This window comes from Phalacrocorax aristotelis, chromosome 5, assembly GCF_949628215.1.
Source record: "Phalacrocorax aristotelis chromosome 5, bGulAri2.1, whole genome shotgun sequence".
NCBI lineage: Eukaryota > Metazoa > Chordata > Aves > Suliformes > Phalacrocoracidae > Phalacrocorax > Phalacrocorax aristotelis.
Window position 1 is genome coordinate 20,073,822 of NC_134280.1, and position 23,627 is coordinate 20,097,448.

At 35.3% G+C, this 23,627-nt stretch overlaps 1 protein-coding gene across 1 annotated transcript in view; it reads right to left on the reverse strand.

Moving 5' to 3' along the window:
- KCNH7 (potassium voltage-gated channel subfamily H member 7) overlaps window positions 1-23,627 on the reverse strand; it is a 238,760-nt gene that overhangs the window by 85,826 nt on the left and 129,307 nt on the right. The window contains exons 3-4 of the mRNA XM_075093317.1: window positions 11,950-12,105; window positions 3,598-3,630 (exon numbers count right to left, since the gene is read on the reverse strand). Of these exons, the coding sequence (XP_074949418.1) occupies window positions 3,598-3,630; window positions 11,950-12,105 (189 nt within the window). The remainder of the gene's footprint in view (window positions 1-3,597; window positions 3,631-11,949; window positions 12,106-23,627) is intronic.

Sequence of the window (23,627 nt, forward strand, 5' to 3'; positions counted from 1 at the left end):
AACTTCATGGCCTCAGGCCTGCTGTCCTGGTATAGACTGAAAGGGCCAGTATAAGCTTTCCTGGCATACTGTTTATTGGGTAAAATGTTGTTTGAAAGTGGACAACCCCTGCTTTGTATAGGTATGATGTCAGAGCAGATTTATCTTGGCTTACAATACTAAAACATTTTGGAGATGCAACTAGCTATTTACTATAAATATATAGATAATGTTACATTAAAATCCTTATGTTTTATTGAAGTTGAATACCAGATTGCTAAATTCTTCTTGATGCTGAGTCAGAGATTTGTATAATTGTGGCTTGCTAAGAGCAATTGAGGAAAGCAGTTGAGTCTGAGTCACAATTCCAGGCTTACATTCCACCTCCTCCTTTCAAACCTTGCTTCACTGAATAAGTAATTTGCAAATGAGTTAATTTATTCTCTGTGCCATCTCAGATAACCCTTAGAGTTTCTAAATAGTAGAACTCGATCCAAAAATATACTGCAGATAAGAAAGGACACTTCTAAACTGTTCACAGATGTAGTTATCTCCAAAGTCCCAAATTCAAATCGACTTTTCTTGCCTTCTGAAAGCTTTTTTTTTTTTTTTTTAAACTTCTGTCTCATATTTTGGGAAATCAAAGGAGAAGATTTTAGAATGCATGGAAAAAAAATGTTTTGGTTAATAGTTTTGTGGGGAAAAAAAAATCGGCAAAAAGCCTATCTGGAGAAGGAATAGCCTTGCTTTTCCATAAATACTGAAATGGCAAATGTTAACATTAATGGAAAATTGCAATTCTTAAACACTGAATACCATCGTATAGAATTCTATGGTGGGGAAAAGAAGAATGAAAATCAGTTCCAGAAAGACCTTATTAACAGTTATGAACATGGTTGCAAATTTCCTGCTCCATCAATATAAATATCACTTTGAAAATGGGGTATTCTGGCAAAAATGTATCTGAATAAGTATTTCTTTAGTAACCCAATACACCTGCGTGTCAAGTTATTCCCCTGTTTTTTGCAAGCATTCTGTAACAAGGGTGGGAAATGGTGTTTGGCCTGAATATTGCCTTGCTAAAGTGAAGGTACTCCTCAAACTTCTAGTCATGAAAGTGTGTACTTACATACTAAACACAGCGGCCAAGTCTTTCCTATCCTGAGCACTGCAGAAGGGTAGCTGTAAGAGATAGCGGCTGGGAGGTCAATCCTGAAAGAATTGCCCAGCCAGTTTTTGTAGCATCTCTAGTAGCATTGTTACTTTCATGGTGATGCAGAGAAGTAGTTATGCAGAAACCAGTATCTGAAGCTGCTTTCAGATAAGTCAACCAACGAGAAAAGAATTGGTAGCTGGGCTCAGGCTCTCTAGCTGGGAGCTAGATTTAGTCTATTAGACTCTCAAACTTCTCTAGATTTAGACTATCCAAAATCAAATCAAAGGAACTCCAATGCACAAAAAGTTTGCCCAAGATAAATTAAGTGAGGTGTAGAAACTGTCCCAACTCGTTCCTGGAATGAGGTACCACCTGTCCTCAGCTGAGAGCTAAACCAAACTCTGAGCTGCCCATGTTCCGGTACAACTGGTTAGCTGTGGTAGAGTGTTGAAGAAAATCAAGTCCTGCATAGTTTTATCATAGTGGATGACTAGTCTGGCTATAATCTTAAACATATATTACTTTTTCAGTATATAACATTAAAGAATACAACATATATATCCACAAAACTCCATCTATTCTAATCAGAAAGAGATTTCCTGGACGAGGGCAGGTAAGGTAGGTCAATTATGACAGACTATCCTCCAGAGCATGGGTTAATTCAACAATACTTCTGTTCTGAAACTTCCCCAAACAATGAGCAAAATTACTTTCATGAGAGGAGCACAAGTCAGCTCTTTGCTGAAAGATTTTCTGATAATTGAATGCCCACAGTCAAGAAATTTTTAGGATCTAGGTTATCAGAAATACAGACACTGGCAATTATTGAATTGCTACTCAAAGGCTTGGAAATACCATCGAACAGCTCATGCAACAGACTGAAGGAAACAATCACTTTTGAGAGGTGGAATCCCTAAACACTGACAGTCTAAAATAGCAGCAAATACTTGAATGTACTCTATGCAAACACTGAGGCATGTGATGCTGCCTTATTTTTGGTCTGGGCTCAGAAGGCCTTAGGACAGGGAATTACAGGAAGAGCCAATTATGGGTTTTTTTCAGTTCTTTTACCCCAAATGTAGAGAAGCATACAGAAGTGGATCATTTTCTTGCTCTGCTCATTAAATGGTCTTAATTTCTTTTCAGGCAGGAAAAGGAAGGCATATCCAATTATTAACTTTAGAAGCTTAACTTTATAATTCTCAGATACTGCATACACACAGTTGTTTTACCCTCTGGTATGGTCTACTTTAATTTTGGCACTTCAATTCTTCTTTTAGCTTTCTCTAAAATTTAAGGTTGCACGTGAGCTTCATCAGTATTAGTAACAGCAAACTTCTTTATGTTCCCTTGTGAGAAATTTGTTTTTTCTCTGTGCTGGTGATGGCATATTTTTGTCTTCAGACTATTCTTCTCCTAAAAAGTGCCATTGAGAATGACTAAGAGAATAATATGCTTAATATGGTTCCAGATCCTCCTGTCTCCATACAGGCCTCTGAGGTAGCCTGTCAAAACATGAAAGGAAGGGAATGAAGTCTTTGGCTACACGTAGGGGTATGCTGTGTGTGGCTGATGAGTGAATGTAGTCTGAACAATGTTCTCAGGGTCTCCCTCAAAAGGCAGAATAAGAACCTGTACATTTACCTGTCTGGTTTTCCCATTTGTTGATAGAGATGTCATTTTATTAGATCTTATTCATTATTAATCTTATTCATTATGTTAAAATTATAGAAGTTACAGTGTTTTTGTGAAAAACCCGTAAGAAAAAGAATTTTTTGTTCTCTCAGAAAGAGATTTTACTTCTTGTGTTTTTAGTCCTTAGACATAATTAAAAGTGGAAAAGAAGAAAAAAGTAAATAACTGCAATGAAGAAAAATAGCAAGCATCACAACAAATTTTACATGCAAAGAATTAATCAGCTAGCACAATGTTTTGCTGTCTGGCTAAGTATATGGTGGGTTGTTTTGGTAGCTGGAAAAAAAGATTCATTCCATCAGTTAAATCACGTTATCAAGAAATTCTCAACCCTTCATCCCCTTCATCCCCTTGGTTGCCAGACTTCATAAAAGAAAAAATATTTTGTCTGATACAGGAAGCCTGAAGAAGTTCTCTTTGTGTTTTAATGCTGAATTTATATACTGCTAAAAAATTCTGCAGTGTGTTTTGTCTCATATATTGATGGAAATTTTTTATGCTCTGCATACAAGAACTTTCAGTGATAATAAGCTGAAAAGTATCACTACATTTGGATTTTATATGTCATATAATTAGACTAAATTTAATAGTTTAGCTGTTATATCTATAGTTTTACAGAAATAAGTATTCAGATGTGGGAGCAAGAGCCATATTTTGACTTGCACTCTTCTAGAATTATATAAAATATAATGAGTTCTTGAAATAATGGAACCAGAACAAAGCAATAAAAGGACTTTTGTAGATAGAATTTTAGGAGATAGATTTACCTGAAGAAGAGCCACTGGAAAGGTTGTTACCATCTGAAATACAATTAAACTAGATTTACAAAAAAGCTTTAGCTTAAAAAGAAAGAGGTTCAAAAAATAAACAGACTATTAAGAAAAGAAGGTAGAATATCAAATTTCCACACATTTTAGAAGCAAATTCAGGTAGTTTGAATTCATATACAATATATGTAATCTGCAGAAGAATTATTCTAAAAGTACATTGCTTTTTATTTGGAAAATTTAAGTACTAGTCCATTAAGAAGTACTTTGATAATTACTAAGTTTGTCGCATAGATCAATATATATTTCCAATTACCAAGTTTTAAAGTTGGCTAATGTTTCAGACAGAAAACTAAAGTAGATGTATCCAGACTAATGTGCTATTTCTCATGAAATGGAACCTCTCCTAATTTCTTAGTGGTAATTTCTTTGCTAGGAAATACCACTTTTGTTTGGAAGAAACTTACTGAAAAGTTGAAGAATTCATAATCTCTTTAGGAAGAATAGGCTTTATTCACTGACACTTGTTCAGAGCATGACCTTAGAGAAGTTTCACATTCGTGGCATGGCTCACATTTCATGTCTTCATGGAAGAACTCCCCAGACTATGTGTCTTTGGCAATTGCTTTCAGGACTTTGAAATGCCCAACTTGCCTGGGTGCCATGCTCCTTAATATAGTCAAGTAATAATGATAGGTTTCTATGCCTGAGAAAAAGGCATAGTGGTGCTAAACCCCCTGGTTTTAACTATAGATCTATTTTGTTTGCCTACTCCATGTTGAATAATACACATAACAAAACATATTGCTTATGACAAGTGTCCATCTAAAAGCTTCTCAAACCCATTTAAATATTTTTTTTTCTGCTAATGGAGTCCTCCTTCTGAAAGCTTTAGATACCCTGATAGTTTTGAATTCTCCCTCTTCAAGGTTAAAATCTCTAATTCGATTTAACAAGTGCACAGATGTGTTGAGTTCTCTGTGCTAGCTTTTATTATTCATAATAGAGACATATGTCTCTCTCTTCCATCAGAGAATGATACAAAACTCACTGCCTTTATACTTTCCTGAGGGTTTGTATTACAATGTGGGATGGCTTTGTAAAATAATTTTCCTAGCCTTCAAGTTACCTCACAGAACCCACCTGTTTTAAATGTCCTGAAAAGAACAAATAGATAGGAGACCTGTTAAAAATGAATGAAAATATAGGACTGGAAGAAACCTTCTGGATTTAGTTCAGTCCAAGAATCCTTTTCATATTCACTTCTCATACTTACTATGTATTTATTTAAATAGCAAAAGGGAAATTTGCAGGGTGTCTGCACAGCCAGTGTATTGTCAACTTGCATTCCTTTTCCTGTCCAGTGTGCGCAAGTCACCTCTGCTGAAAACTACTGAAAGCTGTGTCATTCCCTCTTTTGGGTTTGTAGTCGCTTTAAGCAAAGATTGCCTTTTTTTTTAATTGAATATTTGAACAGCTAATTACAGTGGCTAGAATCCAGGGAGGCTTCCTTTCTGATCTAAGCCCCAACAGTAGCTGTCATGAGGAAACACGATATAGCCACCCCACATGTATTTCTCTGCCTGTAAAAGAAGACTAATAGAATTTATTTATCTTAATGGCTGTTCTGTTAATTAGGCAGTTAGGTATTTGTGGAGCACTGAAGGTGAAAGTACCAGAAGTCCTTCTGTCTTTTACTGTTGATTGCTGTTCAGCTATATTCCTTTGCTAAGAGTTCAACACTGCCTCAGTTCACCTAACATTCACTGTAATTTACCTTGGAGACAAATACACATATTGACACTGGGGTTGTCAGAGCTATGCTGCTGGTTGGCTAGATAGAAACCTTTGTCCTCCTGGAAACAATTTTTCTTGACTAGCCCTGACTTATGATGAATTTGCTCCCAGTGGTACAGCTAAAAATAAGACCCTGGACAAATTTCTTATTATGTTCTGGGCAAAGTTGGGGGTTACTGTTGCTTATACGTGCCATGTTCTATGCAGCAAACTTGTATGCATCAAAGAGTATACAATTTTTCATGACAATGTTATTGTCCAGATATGTTTAGAAAAAAATATATGCTTGCCTCTTACTCAACTGTTGTGCTTATTTACATAGTGAAGTGCTCTACACAGAGGAAAACAAATACCATTTTTGAGTTAACATTTTGACTTACAGGAAAGGCCCGATTTGAATTTCAGTTGTGTTTGTTTTATTTGTAATCTCAGTGGATGCAGTGATCTCTACTCCTGAGACGTAACTCCACTGCTATGACCAGGCTAGAGCCAAACTTGGTGAATTGTAAGTGCCTTGACAGGTCTCTTTGCTTCAAAGGTTTTCTGATTATGGTTTCGGCTGTTTTAAGAATATTATTAGCCTGTTGAATTTCTTTGAATCTTATCCAAAAAGTATGCATTTATTGGATGCATAAGAGATCCTCTCATTTCCTTTAGAGGAAGAAACCCAAGAAATTATTCCAGGGTGTCTTTAATAGGCTTATAGATTTTGAAGTGATAAAATTATAAGACAACCCTCAAATATCCCTCTTTGGCAGAATGCAATTATGTCCTTAATCAAATAACTTTCTGGGCTTTCTCCCATGAGGTAATGAGCACTGTTTGGAACCAATATTAGCTTATAGGTTAGTACTTCTAGCCAGTCAAAATGTTTAGAAGTTAAATGAATAAAACTTGTGACAAAATTACCTCCGCTGACTTTAGCTATTTTAGCCTACATATTAATAGGAGTTTTGCTCTAGAAAGGACTGGAGTAAATGTTAGAAAAAGCACTTACAGGTTAGTAAAAAAGCAGCATGCTCTAGGTGGGGCAGAAGATTAAGACAATTCAGAACTAAAGTTTGGTCTACTTTGAGTAGAAAAATTATAGTTACATTCTTCATATGAAAGTCAATATCCTCAAATCTATGACTTTCTGTCAGTGTGAAATGGCTTCTGATTTTCTCTGTGTTCATTCTGTGTCATGGTTGATTTTGATATTTTGCAGTTATTAGCATTACAGATGCAAAATATTTGACAGCTTTGAAGAACAGAATCATGTGCCAGGAGCAAATATTAATTTATGTCACCAGTTCCTTAAATTTCTGTAAAAATTCCTCATCAAATTGGTGGAGTGGATGAACATGCCATATTGGAATGTTTGACACATTTGGGAATAAAATTGGACATTTACATTCCCTTTCCTCAACAGATGATTTAATAAGCCATATTTATATACAGAAGTTATAGTAGCTTAACAATTTATAATAAAGAGTGTAATGAAGGTTGTACAACACACTACAGGAATTCTTATCTTATTTTGCTTAAAAACTATTACTAGAGACAAATTTAAATGATAATTCAGTACTATTCACACAGGTTTTTGCTGAACTGATATAAAATCACATCTCTTAATGTAGTTCTTTGTAGACAACCTACAGAAAGCTCTTTTTTTCTTTTACAGTGAGTCTAACAGGAGTGAATTCTATTTTCCTAAAAGCATCTTGCTAAATATCAATTATTTATGCATTATTTCAGTTGGAGTTGAAAATTTTATACAACTTTGTCAAATTATTAGATTAATGAAAATTTATGAACAACACTTTTGGGAATAATTTTTGATCGTCATAGTGACAATCAAGCAAATGTTAGTGTCTTATCAGACATGATAAAGAACAGTCCATAAGAATGTTCCAGTAGGAGTAAAAACAATTTTTAGAGCTTATGTAGCTCAAAACTTTGATCTTAACACTTTAATATGCTAAACAAATATCCTTTCACTTAAAAAGCAGGTATCTATGTCTTCAAGCATTTCACAGATATAGTGAGATGGGGTAAAGTTATTAAGTGTTTTTATCTTTGAGTATAGAAGTTAATTTCTGAAATTGTAAAAAAATTTACATGATCTAAGTAAAGGCAACATAGAAAGCAAACAAGCTTATCAGAAAAGACTTAAAGTAAGAATAGATAGAGTTCTCATATCTGGAAATGAGACAAAATTTAGAAAGAGTGAATGGATGATGAATGGACATCTATAGCAGAAATCACTTTCTGTAAGTCTCACTTTAACTGCACGTTGTACAAATACATCCTCACTGGGAAAGAGGATGTTGCCCAGTCATGGGAAAAGTGCTTACAGAAGAAATTTCCTCTCCTCTCTGAACGTAAAGATGGGACAGATATAGTATTAAATAAATTTGGTTAGAAGTTTAAACAAAAAGATATAAAAATGTTTTGGGATTTTTTTTCACCAAAAGGAAAGAGTTATATATGAATACAGACTTCCTTTGTTTTACTAGTGAAATGGCATATACTGAAAAATAGAATTGTGGCAAAACACAAAAGCAATGAAACAGAAAAAAGGGGAAAATCAGTTGGCTGTGATTTAGTAGTTCTTTACAGATTTGGTGCATGCTAGGATTTTCCACAATTTAGCTATTTGATTATACAAACACTGATCAGACTGCCATAGAGAACTGATGATAAGTTCTTGCAAGGAAGAATAAAGGGAACAAAAGGATCAGCTGTAAGGATTTTTACAGTGTTATTGTGAAGCCAGTATCTTCACTTTTCACATTACTGCCTATTCAGCTTTTTGCTGCATATGAGATAGGAGCTTTTAAGCACCAGACTACAAAAAATTCTATTTGTACTCAAATGTGGTCATCAAACTACTGGCAACATACCATATTTCTTTTAATAATCTATTATTATCATCATCTGCCAAGCCCAATGCTGAGTCAGAACCTAGCAGTGGCACATAAAAAAAGACAGGATCCCTGCCCCAAACAGCTTACAAACACTATTTAAAATATCTGTCAGTATTCAGCTGGTAAATTTTTAATTTTCTGCCTATCTGAAACTATATATGTCTCTGAGCTCAACTTAGCAAATGTCAGTTGCCTTCCATCGGTCTTTAATTTGTTCAGAGGGCCCTCAGCCCTTTAACGGATGAGAATCCCTCTTTTCTATTAGAGCCTTTGAAAACAGAATGCACTGTTTGTGCGGGGTGAAATGCTTTTTTCTAACACTGTGCTAGATTTCGGCTATGAGGAGCGCTGTCGTAAGCGGTCTTGTTCAAAACTGTTGGCTGCAGCTAGCAGGAAAGATGCTTTTAGAAAAAGGAAAAGTTTTTCGAAGATACACCTGATAAATTTGATGTCAACACTTAATAAATCAATTAGAGGAAGAATGATAGTATGGAAGAGTTATTTTATTTTCTAGGGTCAGGAAAATAACTATAATCTTTTTGTTTCCTGTTCACTTTTGGTTCATCTCTCCTGCAACTGGACTCAGACATTTTTATTTGCTCTCATGTTGAAAAGACATTCTAGTATGAGATAACTCAATCTAAGGAGCTCTGGAAAGAAATCTCTTATGATCTGTGTACTTCTGGGTAGTAGTTGTTAATACAATCTGAAATCTTTTGTCTTTTGTCATTAGCTGTTGCTTATCTTGGTTGTTTTTCAGAGATGTATTGCACTTGTTATATGGCTGGTTCCCTCTCTATTTTTATTCTCTAAATTGGTTGCTGGATTTGAATGGATTTTGTTTCTTTGCCTTTTTTTTTTTCCCTGAACCAGTACCCATTACTGTCCATTTTGTGTGTCATCCAATGAAAACATAGCACCTGCTTTACCTGTTGATGTATGTTCTAAATAGAGTAAGATGATGAAAAATTAACTTCCTCCTATAGAATCTGGTGGAGGGGACATGAACTAAAAAAGATATTTTTACTGGTAAAAAAATCCACCTTTTTTTGGTGACTTCTTTTGTTGCTAATTGGTCTCTTTCTGCCTCTTCTAAATGTCAAGGCTTTTGTTTGTTTGTTTTAATTAAAATCCACCATTGGCCTGTACACAATATCATGCAGTTATTTCTGGATGTTTTGCATATGTTGGCCTCTTTCTCAATAATCCTCTGTGCCAAGAGGAATTTTTGGCTATGTAGCATATTTTGTATCACCATTCTTCCCATCCTGCCCACATAAGTCTGCTCTGAGACCACAAGCAGCTAGGTGGTAAGAGCAGCCATGTGCCTGCTCTACTTTTGCCAGTTTCTGGCATCTGGCTGTACCCATTAGCAGGAAAATGGTTCAAGTCATCTTTCTTTGCCTCCTTTTGCACATTGATCTTTATTATGTACTGAGCTTGGAGCCCCACCTATTCACTTTTCAAGAACTCTCAGAAAGGAAATCCCCTTTGTATGTCAGGCATAACTACTGTAAAACAAGAGAACGACGTTTTGGCTAAGTGGGGTTTTTTTTGCGGATGTCCTCTTTAGCGGCTTTTCACTTTAAAATATGGCGAATGACAACACTTGAAAATGTATAGTGATGTATTGCAGATAGCAGAACAAAAAGCTCTTTTTCAGGACATAAAGCTCTTTTTCCCTCCCTCCCAATTGGTAGTTTACCTTGTATTTTGTCCATAAAACCACATTAAGCATAGACCAGCTGAACAATTTTATTTATGTTATAAAATTGTTTTTTAAAGTAAAGTGTTCAAAATTCACAAAATCATGGCATCCTGAAATAGAAACAGACTATGAGTGGGGTTTACTTGATGTAATTTTTATTTTTTAATTTTTAAATTTTATTTTTTTCTGATGCAATTTTTTTATTTTTTCTGATACCCCTTAATGGGATTTTTACCATAACATTATGAGAAAAAGAGAAATGTTTTCTTGCTATGTCAAGAAAAATGAAAAATACTGCTCTATTGGTTATTCAAAAAAACTCTGCAAACAGAATAAGAAAAGGAAGTATAAAAGCACAAGATTTTAAATATGTATTGTGAAGGATATTTACAAAGTCTCCTTTAAAAGCATGAGGTATTTGGTGAACAATAATTATTTGCATACTGCTAGTTTCCAGTTAACAGGAATTTTCCTTTCCATAATCTTATATCTACTGCCATTGTAGGGTTATACGGACATAAGTTGAAAGACTTTGGCCCATCTGGAGTGATTCAGTCAGAGCTCTTTCTCCGTGCTTAATGAAAATAGTATTCTTTAGTATCCCAATTAGTTATAGAAGTAAATTGCAATCTTTTCAAAATGTGAATGATTTAGCAATATTATGAGGGAACTTTTTGTTTATGTATTTTTTGATAGTCGTAGAGCTTTGAGTGAGGTCCTGTGTGTTTTGTCCAGAAGATACAGTGCAGAAAGTGTAGATTATGAAGAATGGAAAAGACTGCTTTTATCAGAAGGAACCTGGTAATGCTGTAATATGCGCAGCTGCAGGCCTGCTCCTTACAGTCTTCTCAACATAACTAGTAGAAAAAAATAATACAGCATGTCATCACTTCAGATAGTACATAGTGCTTACATTGGGAAAGTTCTTCCCTCACTTCTCGCAATGAAGATTGTACCAGTCTTTGTCTCCTATCTAGAGAAAGCTGAAGTGTTGATTTAACAATCAGAAAACTTAGGTTCCAGGTCCCTTTATCGTACTAACATTAAAGATTATTACACTGTGAAAAGGTATTTTCCAGCTGTTGCTGAGCCAGCCGGGGAGAGTGTTAATGCTCATTGTTAGATCATGCTGCACTTTTAGTAAAAGCTTGTACAAATGGGGATATGTTCTGGGAAATCTTGTAGTAAGAGCAGCTTACATGAGTGCAGATGTGAAGCAGAAGGATCATGTGCTGTTGCTGCACAGAGTGAAGGTCAGCAAAACAGCACATGTTCTGCAGATAGTGGGACAGAAAGCTGCACAGTCTAGCTGTATAAGAAGTGGACTTTTGTTTTGTGTAGAGTTTTCTGATTTTGTCAATAGTTACATTCCAGAGTGGAATGAAAACAAAAGCATTTCCTGTATATCCAAAAACCCCCACATCCTTCAAGCCAATCTAAATACTTTAATTTGATAAAATCAGGATGTTTAATTAAGTTTTAACTTTTTTCCCCCATGTTTTATATTTTCTACTCTAATTTGATAAAACTTTCCATCAACTATTTTTTATTAGGAAAGGAAAACAGAAATATTTAATTTTGAATAGCTGTGGCGAAATATTTGGGCTATATCATAATTTTTTTGCAGTTTTCCATTCACAATCAATTTTTGTCAAAGGTAAGGCACTTCTGTGAAATGTTTTACTTCTAATGAATTCATATTTCCTAGCAGTACTCACAAGATCCATGCTGTTAGTACTACCAAAGATCTGATAGATTATCTTGACAACTTTATAGCAGGTTTCTGACATTTAAATTCTTATTGTTTTGAATTATATCTATCTTAAAGGAGTCAGGCAATGGGGATTGCGTAATTTCTTTAGTATCATTACTGCCCAGGTTAATTACTCTCCCAGCTAAGAGCAGAGGTAAGCAGAGAACTTTTAATGAGTAACTTACGATTTACAAGTTTGGATGGCAATATTGGCTTGCACTTCTCGGGAGATGCCACATTCTCTTCGTCTGTTACGTACTCAAAGTTAATAATAAACATCATTGCTACTCCCTCTTGATTTTTCACTGGAATTATGTGGGTGTTGCAAATGAAGGTAGATCCTGCAGAGGAGGGGGAAAAAAAAAGAAACACATAAATGAAAGGAAACTTCACTATTTTTTCACAGCAAAACCACTATTCTTTAATTAAACAGGAAGATTTTCATAGCAAGAAATACATCTTTTGATAATTTATTAGATTATTACCTCTTCCAAAAGACCTCTCCTTTAAAATGTCAATTTTACTTTTGTTTTATTCACTGTAAGTACCCATATAGACAGACTTGCGACATGGAGACATTTAGCACCAAAAGTAGCAATGTGAACACTGTTCCAACCATAACACCAGCAAAGAAAGCAGAACCCCATTCTTCTAAATGTCAAACATTCTTCAAGCTTTTGGTTCTATTACAACAGGATGAATCATGCATTAAATATTTATGGGTGTAAATATATCACTGTTCTTATTTTAGGACTCAGTCTTTTGGGGCTGTATAATGTTGTTTAGGTTTGTGTTTAAAATGGTATTTGTTATCTGATCCTACAGGGGTTTATATTCTATCACAAAAACTTCTAAACTATGGTAATAATTTTCAATAATTTTCAGAAGTATTTGACTTAACTCTTACATACAATTTGAAGTATGAATTTAAATGTACCCTAGTTTTCGTATATATGGAGCATACCCAGCTTATACGGAAATGAACAGAAGGTGTAATTTCTCAACACCTCTGGTACTCATGGTGTTCTTCAAATGCCTAATTACAGATTGAAAGAATTCTTTGTGTAAATTCTTCCAGTATAACTCTTAGAAGTTTCATTTGACAAGGTCATTAGTTTTGACTTAATTCCTTCTAATAACCTAAAAAAATATAGTGATTCCAAAAATAATATGATTGCTGTAAGCATGCGCTAAAAGGTTCGTGCAAACACAACTGTGAGATGGTGTCTTTCCATGATAACTAGGGACTGGTTTAATGTACATCATCTGCAATTTATGCATGCAAACGCAGTAATCACTGGAATTTGACAGGGTGTGCAATTTGACAAAAACAGATCCTGATCTGTGTTACACAAGAATTCTGGTGTGGGTTTTTCTTTTGTTTTCCCTGTTTTGGTGTTTTTTGGTTTGTTTTTTTTTTTTTTTTTTCCATTGAGAGTAAACATTTATATCATAAACAAGATCAGATTCTGGCCCCTCATATTTAATGTAGTACTTGCTATAATGTGATATAAATGGCAGTTTGATCTATGTATAAAATTGACACGCTGGCCTTTCAAGTTTTGCAGCTGTACCTTCAATCCATTTAATAAAACAGTTAAGCTGTGGCACTTGCCACAGTTGCCATGGTTACAAGCTCAATGACTTTAGTAAACAGAAAATAAGCAATTTAAGACTGTTCCATTAGAGCTAAAAATAGAAGCGCTGCAGGCCAAGCATTGCAACATAGACTGGTTAAACAGAAGGTCTGAAGAGAATCTAGAAATAGCCTTTGTGTTTTTAGCTAACTGATAAAAATACATATTGAGTTTAAACAGTTAAAATTATATTTATTGATTCACTTGGAAGGAAATACTATTTCATGCTATAGACTAGGTTTTACATGCAGATTTATAGGTTGAGCAGATATCCATCAATCGGACGCCTTTAACACAAAGGACTGGAGGTGGGGCTAGGCTGAGGCATGCATGGTTTTGAAGAACACTGAACTCCAGCGGATCAAATGTTTTATCAGTTTTTGCAAACAAGGATGGCGAGGAGCCTCAGACTTCTTTAAAAACTTCCCTGCTTTTGGAGGCAAGGCTGTTTCAGCTTTTGAAATGCTTCCCACAGTGCTAAGTAATGACACTATCTCCGGTTTATGTAGAACATTCCACCCTCAAGCATTTACAAACCTTATTTTTACTGGAGCTAGAGATTCACATCTCTGGGGAGATGCAGGAGCTGTTTAACAGACCACAGCTTAAGAAGGTGGCAAAAAGAGCACAGGGTTAAAAATTTAAGCTGTATGTAGAACTATTCTGGGAAGAAAAAATGGGAAAGATTAATATCTGGTATAATTCAGCAATTTGAAGACCAATTGCACCAGCAAGCTAATGAAGCCAGTGTAGTCCATTAGTCTGAATTGTTTTCAGGACACCTGGGCTTTTTCAGAGGCATAGAATATTTACTTGTGTGAATGACTGGAATTGGAATTCTGCAACTTAACCAAAATACAATGCCTGTTGCAGTCACTGTTAGTGTTTGTCTTTGGTACAGAACCTGTTCTCTGCTATACACTTATCAGTATCTCTCTCTACTGAAATGGCAATAAGGAAATAAGAAATGCAAAATAACAAGCAAGACCCTAGTGTGACTGAAAAATAAGAATTGGGTAGGAAGAGAGAATAATAGCAAATTCAGAAGATAAGCTTTGAGTTGTTAGAGTTGATGGCAATAAAGAAATATTAAGAAGTAGCTTGTTTATAAACAATGTTGTTCAGTATTTGCACTCTGGCATTCCACTGCTCTTCATTGCACTCAGCATGTTTTCCCTGTTTTGTCTCTATACTGACTATTTTGAGAGTAAGAAATGCTTCTGATGAGCAATAAAAATTGTAATGAAATTTCTGGAATTTGCATTTCTCATCTAATGGCACAGGGAAGTGGATGATATAATCAGAATAATTATGAAAATTATACCTTTATAATTAATAGATTCAATATCCAGTAATATATCTGGATTTTCTAAAGATTACTGTTGAGGAGTAATTATGAAATATACCTGTTGTGCTCTCTTGTTATCATCATTGGTGGTGATAAAGAGGAAAAGCTGGATATTATCTTTTCAGCTTGAATTCCATGGTTATAAGAGCTTTTTTTCTTTTGTTTATGGCATTTTAAAGCCCACTCTTTCATCTAGTTAAATTAGTGGCAAAACATCCATATGTGAAGAAAAGATTCTGCTGTCCTATATGCTGTGTAGATATGATGTATGATTCTATAGTTATGTATTCAACAGTATGATATCACAAGACCAGACAGGCTGGTGAGAGACAAATAACTGCCAAAATGTATTCAGAAGTGACAAAAACTATTTAAGAAAGAAAGATTTAGGATATATTTGGATTATAGAAGTATATATTGCACCATTGGAGCACTTTTGGTGAAGTAAAGCCTATTTAAATATCTGGCTGCATAGTGTTTAAAGTTGACTTGCTTCATGACAGCAATACAAAGCAGGTACATCAAACTATTTAGTCTGGTTCATAAAATCTATTTATCTTTCCAGTGATTTTCTATAGAAGATTTTAGGACAGATTTTTATCAGGCTGCATCTTCTCGATCAAACTGCAGTCATTTATTTGAATTGTAATAGCTCTGTTTATGAGCAATTGCAAGAAGACAATACAATTAGTACAACAGTGATGGCATTCCAAAATACAAGAGCCTGCATGCTCATATGCAAACCTCTGACAAGCAAACTTTGAAAAAAGACAGAACCCAAACAACTATTTTGATTCAGCCTTCCTGGGAACAAAATTTTCACGGGCCATTACATATGCCAAGCTCAAAGGATCTCTGAAAAATGGGACACTGTGGCATTTAAGTAGTTGTCCTAATTCTGCAGCAGCCCCATGTTTCACACAACAGGGACCCCTGAAAATCCATTGTAGTTCTACAGGATGGCTCTGCAGCCCTGTTACTCTGAATGAGTCTGACAGTTGCTCTCTGCATTTCATTATCAAAAAATTCAGGCTCTCCCACCTCAGTACAAATTTAAGGACTGCCTTCAGTGGGGCTGAGACTGGTTCCAACATATTTTGGAACCGATCTTGTCTCCCTCCACCAAAGCATTTATGACTTTGGAGATATTTTTTGTTACTAGAACTGCTGTGGATAACTGACTAAGGCTGTAGAAAGAAAGATGTTGAGTGTTCTCTGTGTGCATATATCAATTTCTGGACAGGTTGACCTCATACAAGTTTTCTATGATTAGAATAATTTTTTCCTGCTGCAACCCACAAGTAGTCCAATGTAGGTATCTGTACAATCCATAGCCACTTCTGCTCATTTAAAACTGGAGGTGATATGGAATAAATCAAAACAGAACAAAGGAAGAGCCAACAACAGCTTGTCTACTAGAGCAAGACCAGAGACAGTTAAAAATTGAAGGCAGAGATACTGTACATGTTTCCAGAGCTAGGCAGTGCCATTCTCTGAAGACACATCTGAATGAAACACTTCTGCAATGTGACTATTTTATTATAATATAGGGACAAGAGAAGGAAGCTGGCTATTCTTTGCAGTTTTACTAAATAATCACCATCAGTGATTTATTTTGGAAATAACTACCCTCCACTTCCCACGATATGATTCATGTTTTGTCACCAAAATAAACGCTCAAAATGCCTTGTCTCAGAGGCAGCAACTTAGAACGTACTAGTTACAAACATAGAGTTTATACCTTATATTTTAATTTAAAATCTTAAAGCAGCAATTATAGTAGAAATGCAGCTAAATACATTTCATATTAAATTGTGTACTAAGCTTATTCTTAATTCTATCAGCATTTTACTGAAAAGGAGCACAGAGAAGTCTGCATAGTTCTCATTTTGTTCGTAATGAGGTGAAATACATATTGTTTTCATAGGTTCATTTTTTTACTAGCTACACCAACATTATTAGAGCCTGATCACTGTTATAATAACTAGAAACTTAACATTCCTCTGCTAAGAGAGGGTTGACTTCCATAAATACAAAGAATGAAGAACATAATGTAATAAAACATAACCAATGGCATTTTGTTATCTTGCGTTCATATTTACAGCCTTATTTGTCCTTTCATCATAGCATGGCTCATACGGATTTCCCAATGTTAATAAGAACTTCTCTGGGGAAAGAAAAGAGATAATTTGAGGCAGAATTAATGTGGAAGATCAGAAGACCTTCTCTTGACTATACCCATCCCTCATGGAGTCTTTGTCTTTGGGATGAGAAGCCAAGGCATGGCTTTCTACTAACTCCTTAACTCCCCAAATCCAATATTCTTTTCTTCCCTAATAGATAAAAGAAACATCTTTCTAATTACTCCAGGCTGGGGCAGGTCTCGAAAAGTTGGTTACTCTGTTTCTTCTGGTCCACGGCAATACTTGTCCAGGCAGAAAGTAAAGGGAATTTAATGAAAAGAAATGTATGTTCTGGTCTTGGGAAAGGAAAGACTATCCTGTTTTGTGTGGGCACTCAGGAAGGCTGAAGCTGTGGGTTTTGTCCACCACGCCCAGCATGGCAAATAGAAGTAGTAGGAAGCCCCTCAGGAGTATATGAAATGCTGATAACTCAGGTCTTATTCTCTGGCCCAAACTGCTGTTTATAATCTATTTTATTGCCAGATGCTGGCAGATAAAGGACATGGACATGCCCCTTACATGTACCAGTGTGGTAGGGTCACAGGGACTGTGTGGTAGATGAATTAGGTGGAAGACTAGGTGGGAAGGGGGATACAAAATGTTGTGAAATAAGGCTGTCTCTTGCACGCTGCTGATAAGACTTTGCATTCTTGAAATGCCCTAAAGATAAGCAGAATACCCTTACTTAGAGCAATTTCACATGTGATCTTACAGAATTTTGACCTTATTCCCTGTTGCTCCATATCTACTTTCAGCTAAACTTTAAAAGAAGAAATGGAAATAAGTAAAATTTTTTTCTCTATATGTTGTCAAGATTCTGGTAACAAACATGGTAAAACCTTGTTTTAGCAGGCAGGTGCTTTCATCAAGCTGTGAGTGGTGCAGAAGAATGAGACCTGAAGATGACTAGTTGGAGAGACCAGTAAAGCAAAGCACCTTATATCCTTGAAGGGTTAGAAACAAAGAAAAGGAAATTGGAAGAAAAACAGTACCCAGTGAATATTTGCTCTGCATTGTGTAATTTCTGTGACTTATCACTAAAAAAAGTCCTTTTGTTTTATACTTAAAATTCAGAAGCCTATTTACCTCCGATTTGAGGTCCACTCTAAGCAAACACGGTACTTAGTTGAGCTTTTGTTGGCATTTAGAGACAATTGCACTGAGGATGTGTATTGAATATGAAAGTGAAAGCCAGCTTGTCAAGTATTGAAGGATGATGTGTATTAAGATGTGAGAACTCACCATGACCAATCAAGGGCTGAAACTCTATTCCTTTGTGTTTCTGTTCAAGAACAAGCCAGGAATAATGCAGCATGTCTAGGGAATCTTGTTTTCCGTGGACTTACTGGAAGGGTTTGCTTTCTTTCTCAAATCATACTGAGAACTCTATTCCTGTAGTGTTAAGTTGAAAATAGTCATGTGAGGATCCTGCAGAATTTCACATGATGTTATGTTAAAAAAGGCTCCAAATGCCTTTGCAAGCCCATTTCTGTGTCAGTTAAGACTAACTATTTACTAACAGATTTTCACAATTTAGTCTGCTTGTTTATATAATAAAAATGAGTGGAAGAGTGACTGAATCTGCCCTGAGAAAACTGCCCGGCTCTGAGGGATGTAGAACCAGATCACTGGAGACAGATATCACATAGCTACTTGCTCAATTCAGTAAAAACCTCACGAAAGGAATATCAGAGAAATATTTCTGTCTGTTTTTACCTGCAGCTCTTTGCATCTTTGCACTTGATGTAATTTTTTTCAGATCTGTGGAGGCATCTGAAGTGTAAAGACCCTATTTAAATTTTGTGAGAACATTGGCTTTCAAAGAAAGAATTACCCGTGGATTTTTCTTCCCCACATGCCCGCCATTTATTATGTAGCTACACATATGAGGAATGGGAGGAAAGTTGATCCTAAGACTAAAGATTATAATAATATTTGTACCCATAAAGAGGATCTATTCCAGTAATCCCAGGCTGCATTGCAAATGTTGTCTGTTGCTGCCCTTCAAAGTGCACAGGTATTATTTTACTTTCTTCTAAAGGTGGTAGGACTGAGGCATAAAAAGTGTTTTATCCAAAGCTGCATCAAAAATGAATGGAGAAACTAAGGGTAACACAAAGAAACTCTTGCTCCCATTTTCACAACTGAATTACTAGATAACAGCCCCATACTATTAAAATGTGTCTAGGATATTTCCACACTAATGGGTTGTACAATTCTCTTTATCTTTTACCTGTGCTGTGTCTTTATGCCACCATTTTCCAATTCTGCCTGACTGAAAACGAGCTACCTTGTGTGGTAGGAATGGGGAATTCACAAGCTTCCCATTAAACGTGCTGCAGATATATCTGTATGACTGTCTCTTGTAAAAGATTCATTGCATAGAACAACTAAAAATAGATGGCAGGTTGAAATGTATTATATCCCTTTTCAATTGAACAGCTATTTTAAAGGGGGATGGGTAGAGACAAGAAGAGTATATTTGGCTGATATTTATTAGGGAGCTTACAGTGATTAAATGGGACCTGATCCGTTTGACATTTCACTCCACCCTCCATATCAAATAGTTATTCATTCTGTCACTGAAATGGTTGCCGATACTAAGACTTGATTTATAGGACTGATGTAGGTCTTGTAAGGTATTAACTTAGAGTGTTTATAGGTGGGCGAAGAATTTTTAAACTAGCAAACTAAGAAAAAAATTATCCTCCAGAGGCTGTGGACAAGTTCATTATTAGACTGGCCTTTATAAATATCTCATCTTCTCTTCCTTTAGTCCCATTTGTAATATAATTCAATAGCTAGATACTGTTCAGCTGCTCGCTCCATCATTTCTTATTCTACTGCATTGACAAAATTATTGCTAACCTCCTAATTATACTATCTACACCTACACTAATAGAGCTAATGTGATTAATTGTAATGCTGAACACATTTTATAGGGAGGACAGTTTCCTAGTGCTTTGTTGTTTAAGCATGTATAAATGTGCACAGAAGCTATAGAACAATTAAATATTTGGCAAGGAAAGAAAAATGAAATGGAAAATAAACAAGAAGTGATCCTGTATATCTATAGAGACTGAGAAAAGAGCATAGAGTGAAAAATGTTGAAAACTGTTTGTACATGGAAGGATAAAGACTTATTTAAGTTCCAGGCTGCACATAGAATAATTTTTAGGAAACCACAGCTGGTGCAGAAATTGCAAGATAGGCTTTTTTCTTTCTGTCTCAGTTCACCTTATAACTACATTTGAGTTTTGTCAGAATGGGTTTCTCTAGAGCACACACTGAAGTCGGGAGGCTCAGTTCCTATGTTCAGTCTTGAACATTCTCTCAATCTGATCTTTCTGAGATACACTCTGGCACATGCATAGTGGGGTGAAAGATGGGTCTGAAATTGTTTTCTGCGTATGTTCTCATTACAGGCAGTTTGCAAAGCTGGTATATTCAAACATGAGTGTTACTTGGAAAGACTTAGTCTAAAATCTCTTTTACACATTGTCTTTTTCTTCCAGAAGAATATAGCAGGTAGTGCTGCTTCTGAAAAGCAATGTCTCTGACTTGTTAATGAGAATATTTCTGCCTCTGCACATGCAGTTACGTCTCTTGTGCCTGGTTCCTTGCACTTACGTAAAGCCTCTGAGTGCACCACACACAGTGTATTACCAGATGCTAAGCAGTCAGACAAGGAAGGTCAAGACAGATTGCAAAAAGGGCTACATTTCTGAAAAAAATTAAGTCTGTAAACTCTTTGTAAGTTGGCTGTTCAATAACTGGGGAGGGTTTTTGACTCTTGTGTTATAGATGTTACAGACTATGTGAATGGGACAAGGCCAATGGTTTTCATCTGGTTTTCTTCATATAAATACTTGATTTTATAGACACTTGTAATATAGTTGTAGTGAATGTAAGATATACTAGAGTTGATGAATATCATAACTGAACTTTTTTACAGAGAAACATTGCAAGCAACTGTGCTCTTTTAGAAAGAGAGAAACAGAAATGTTTCACTTAGGCATTTTCAGAACAAAATGTGTATTATTTTTAAAGGACTATATTGAAAAGTTATTTTTTTCTACATTGCACAAGATATTCCTGTGAGACAAAAATAATATTTTGCAATGTTAATTTCACTGAAAATATATTTAAAAAGTCGTTTTCATGATTAATGGTGAATAGAAAATCCATTGTTTGCTCAGCCGCATGATACACTTGAGCTGAGGACATATTAAAATAAAAGCTTTTTGTTAAGAACTAACATGTGGATATACTCGACTAGAAATTTATGTCTATTAACAAAAGAGAACCCAGAATGTAATGCTGTAAAACACAGAGCATCCCAATATATGACAGAAGACAATAAAAAATTACCAATGTCCAGTGCCACTGGACATTGAGAAGGGTCAGTGATGAAATATCAGATTATTTTCTGAAGTTGAAGAGGTGAGTGAAAAAAAATTGAATAACTTAGCCCAGGTAATAATAATGAAGCACTATGAAAATAAGTTTGTTGTGCTATGTTTTCAGTTGTATCAAGAGGCATTTACATATTAGGCTAAGAAATTTTCATTAATTTTTCAGCCTGTGTCATGATAGAGAATTTTTAATTAGGAAAGGTCATAGCAGTAGAGATTACATTAATTCAGTGGAATTACATGTAATTAGAATAGTTTTGAAAACAACAGGATTTCGTTGTGAAAATGCTTTGATTTTTTTCATTCACATTTTCAGTAAGCTTATTTAAAGCACAGCACTCAACAAATACCACATGTAGAGCTGAAGGTGAAGAACAATGGTAGGGCACATTTTCTCTCACGTTTATTTAACAGAAAAATAAAGAACTACAGAGCTTTAGTGTCTGTTTACAAATATTATGTGATAATGTTAAGGTTAAATATACCTTAAACATAAATAATCTCTACCAAAACCAGCTAGCTGACAAATAATGGTTCTAGTTTCTTTTTTTTTTAGCTAGTTTGTAAGAGTTAGCATGTATTTAATTGTATGTACGAAAATTTTTCTTTTTCCTCTCTCTTTCTTTCCCTCATTCTCTTTTTCTTTCACCTCCTAGCTATTCTTTTCTAAGCCCTCATTAGAAGCTATGCACCTCTGGGTATTCAACTGAGAAATGTCTTATTATGTTCATGAGAAAAAGGAGCTCAGGTTTGTTGAATATTGTCCATCTTGCAGAAAAAGTGCAGATTAAGACATTTTTGTGAAAGTAACCTCATTTATTTTCCCAAATTAAACTACATAAACTATTTTAAGAACTAATTGAATAACCTTATGAAGCAGAATGGAAGAAAAAAAAAAAAACAGAATTCCATTTCAGTAATTTGTTTCATTTGTCCGAGGTATTAGTCCAGAATATACTATGAAGTAAAGCTGTTCTCACTTACACTGTGCCATTTCAGGGAGATCAAGGGTTTTTTATGATACAGTTCTTAATAGATTTCAAAAAGAAGAAAGCATCAAATGCCATACAATTTGAAGGGTGATACAGGAAAACAGATCAACAGCAGGTCCCCTGAGGCAAAAGAGAGATGCTGTCGTTGCGTTGCTGCAAACTTTCACAAGTGCAATGTGCATCCAGCTCCATTGGCAAGTGGAAGGAGTAACTTTTACTAAATATAGGTGCCTTTCTCATGGAAATCATACCCTTGGAAAATCATACTCATGGAAATATACCCTTCCCAATGCTTTGACAGAGCTGATCATGAGTGGTTAGAAATACACAAAACCCAAACTCGTAGAAAAAAAAAGTCATCAGATCAGCGTCGGATGTAATGTCATAGCACATTGATTATAGTACTTAACTGTAATCCAGTAAAATGTGTCTGAAGGGAGAGAACAGACAGACAGAAAACAAGGGATTCTTGTTATATGAAGTAGCCATTATGAGGTCTTGGTTAGAGATGATGATCTGAAAACCCTCATCAGTGAGAAAGCCAATCCTGAAAGCTGATGGGAGTAGCCAGGCTGCTGGGATCATAAAACAAGTGAATGTAACCTCCCAGGACAAACAAAGTAGCTAAAAGAGATGTGGTATTCTGGAGTTTTTGATAACACAAAATTGTGGGATTTTGAATGCATATTTAAATGTAGTGGGAGGTCTATGTACTGGAGGTTTGTCAAATACACTAGTAAAATACTAAATTTTTGTAAAAAGAAAAAAAAGTTTTCTAATGGAAAGTCTCCATGCCCAACATGATGTATTTTTAATTTAAGATCTCATTAGAATTTATAAAAATGAATAACTTACTGGACTGTTCATGTCTGCCCTAGGGGTGGTTTTCATGACCTGATTGCAATCAGTGTAGACAAACAAAGAACAAACCCAAGCAGTAAAATGGTGATTCTTCTAAATGGGTGATTTTCTATGATTGAGAAAAAAGTACGTGAAAATAATTGAGAGGAAAAATCAGAAAAATATATGAATGAAAAATTGGAATTCTTAATGAAAATACTAGATAACAAAAGACTAATGATTCAAAGATGCTGAAAATCTTAGCTGCAAGTCCATCTACATTGAATGCAAAAGTAAAGGTAGCAAATAGGAATTAACAGGCATAGAGTGAAAGGAGAAAGGAGAAACTAAATACACAACTGTGGAAACTGAGAGGCATGAAATATAGAAAGTTGACTGAGGAATGTGACAACATCAGAGCGAGACTAAGTAGGTATGTAACTACACC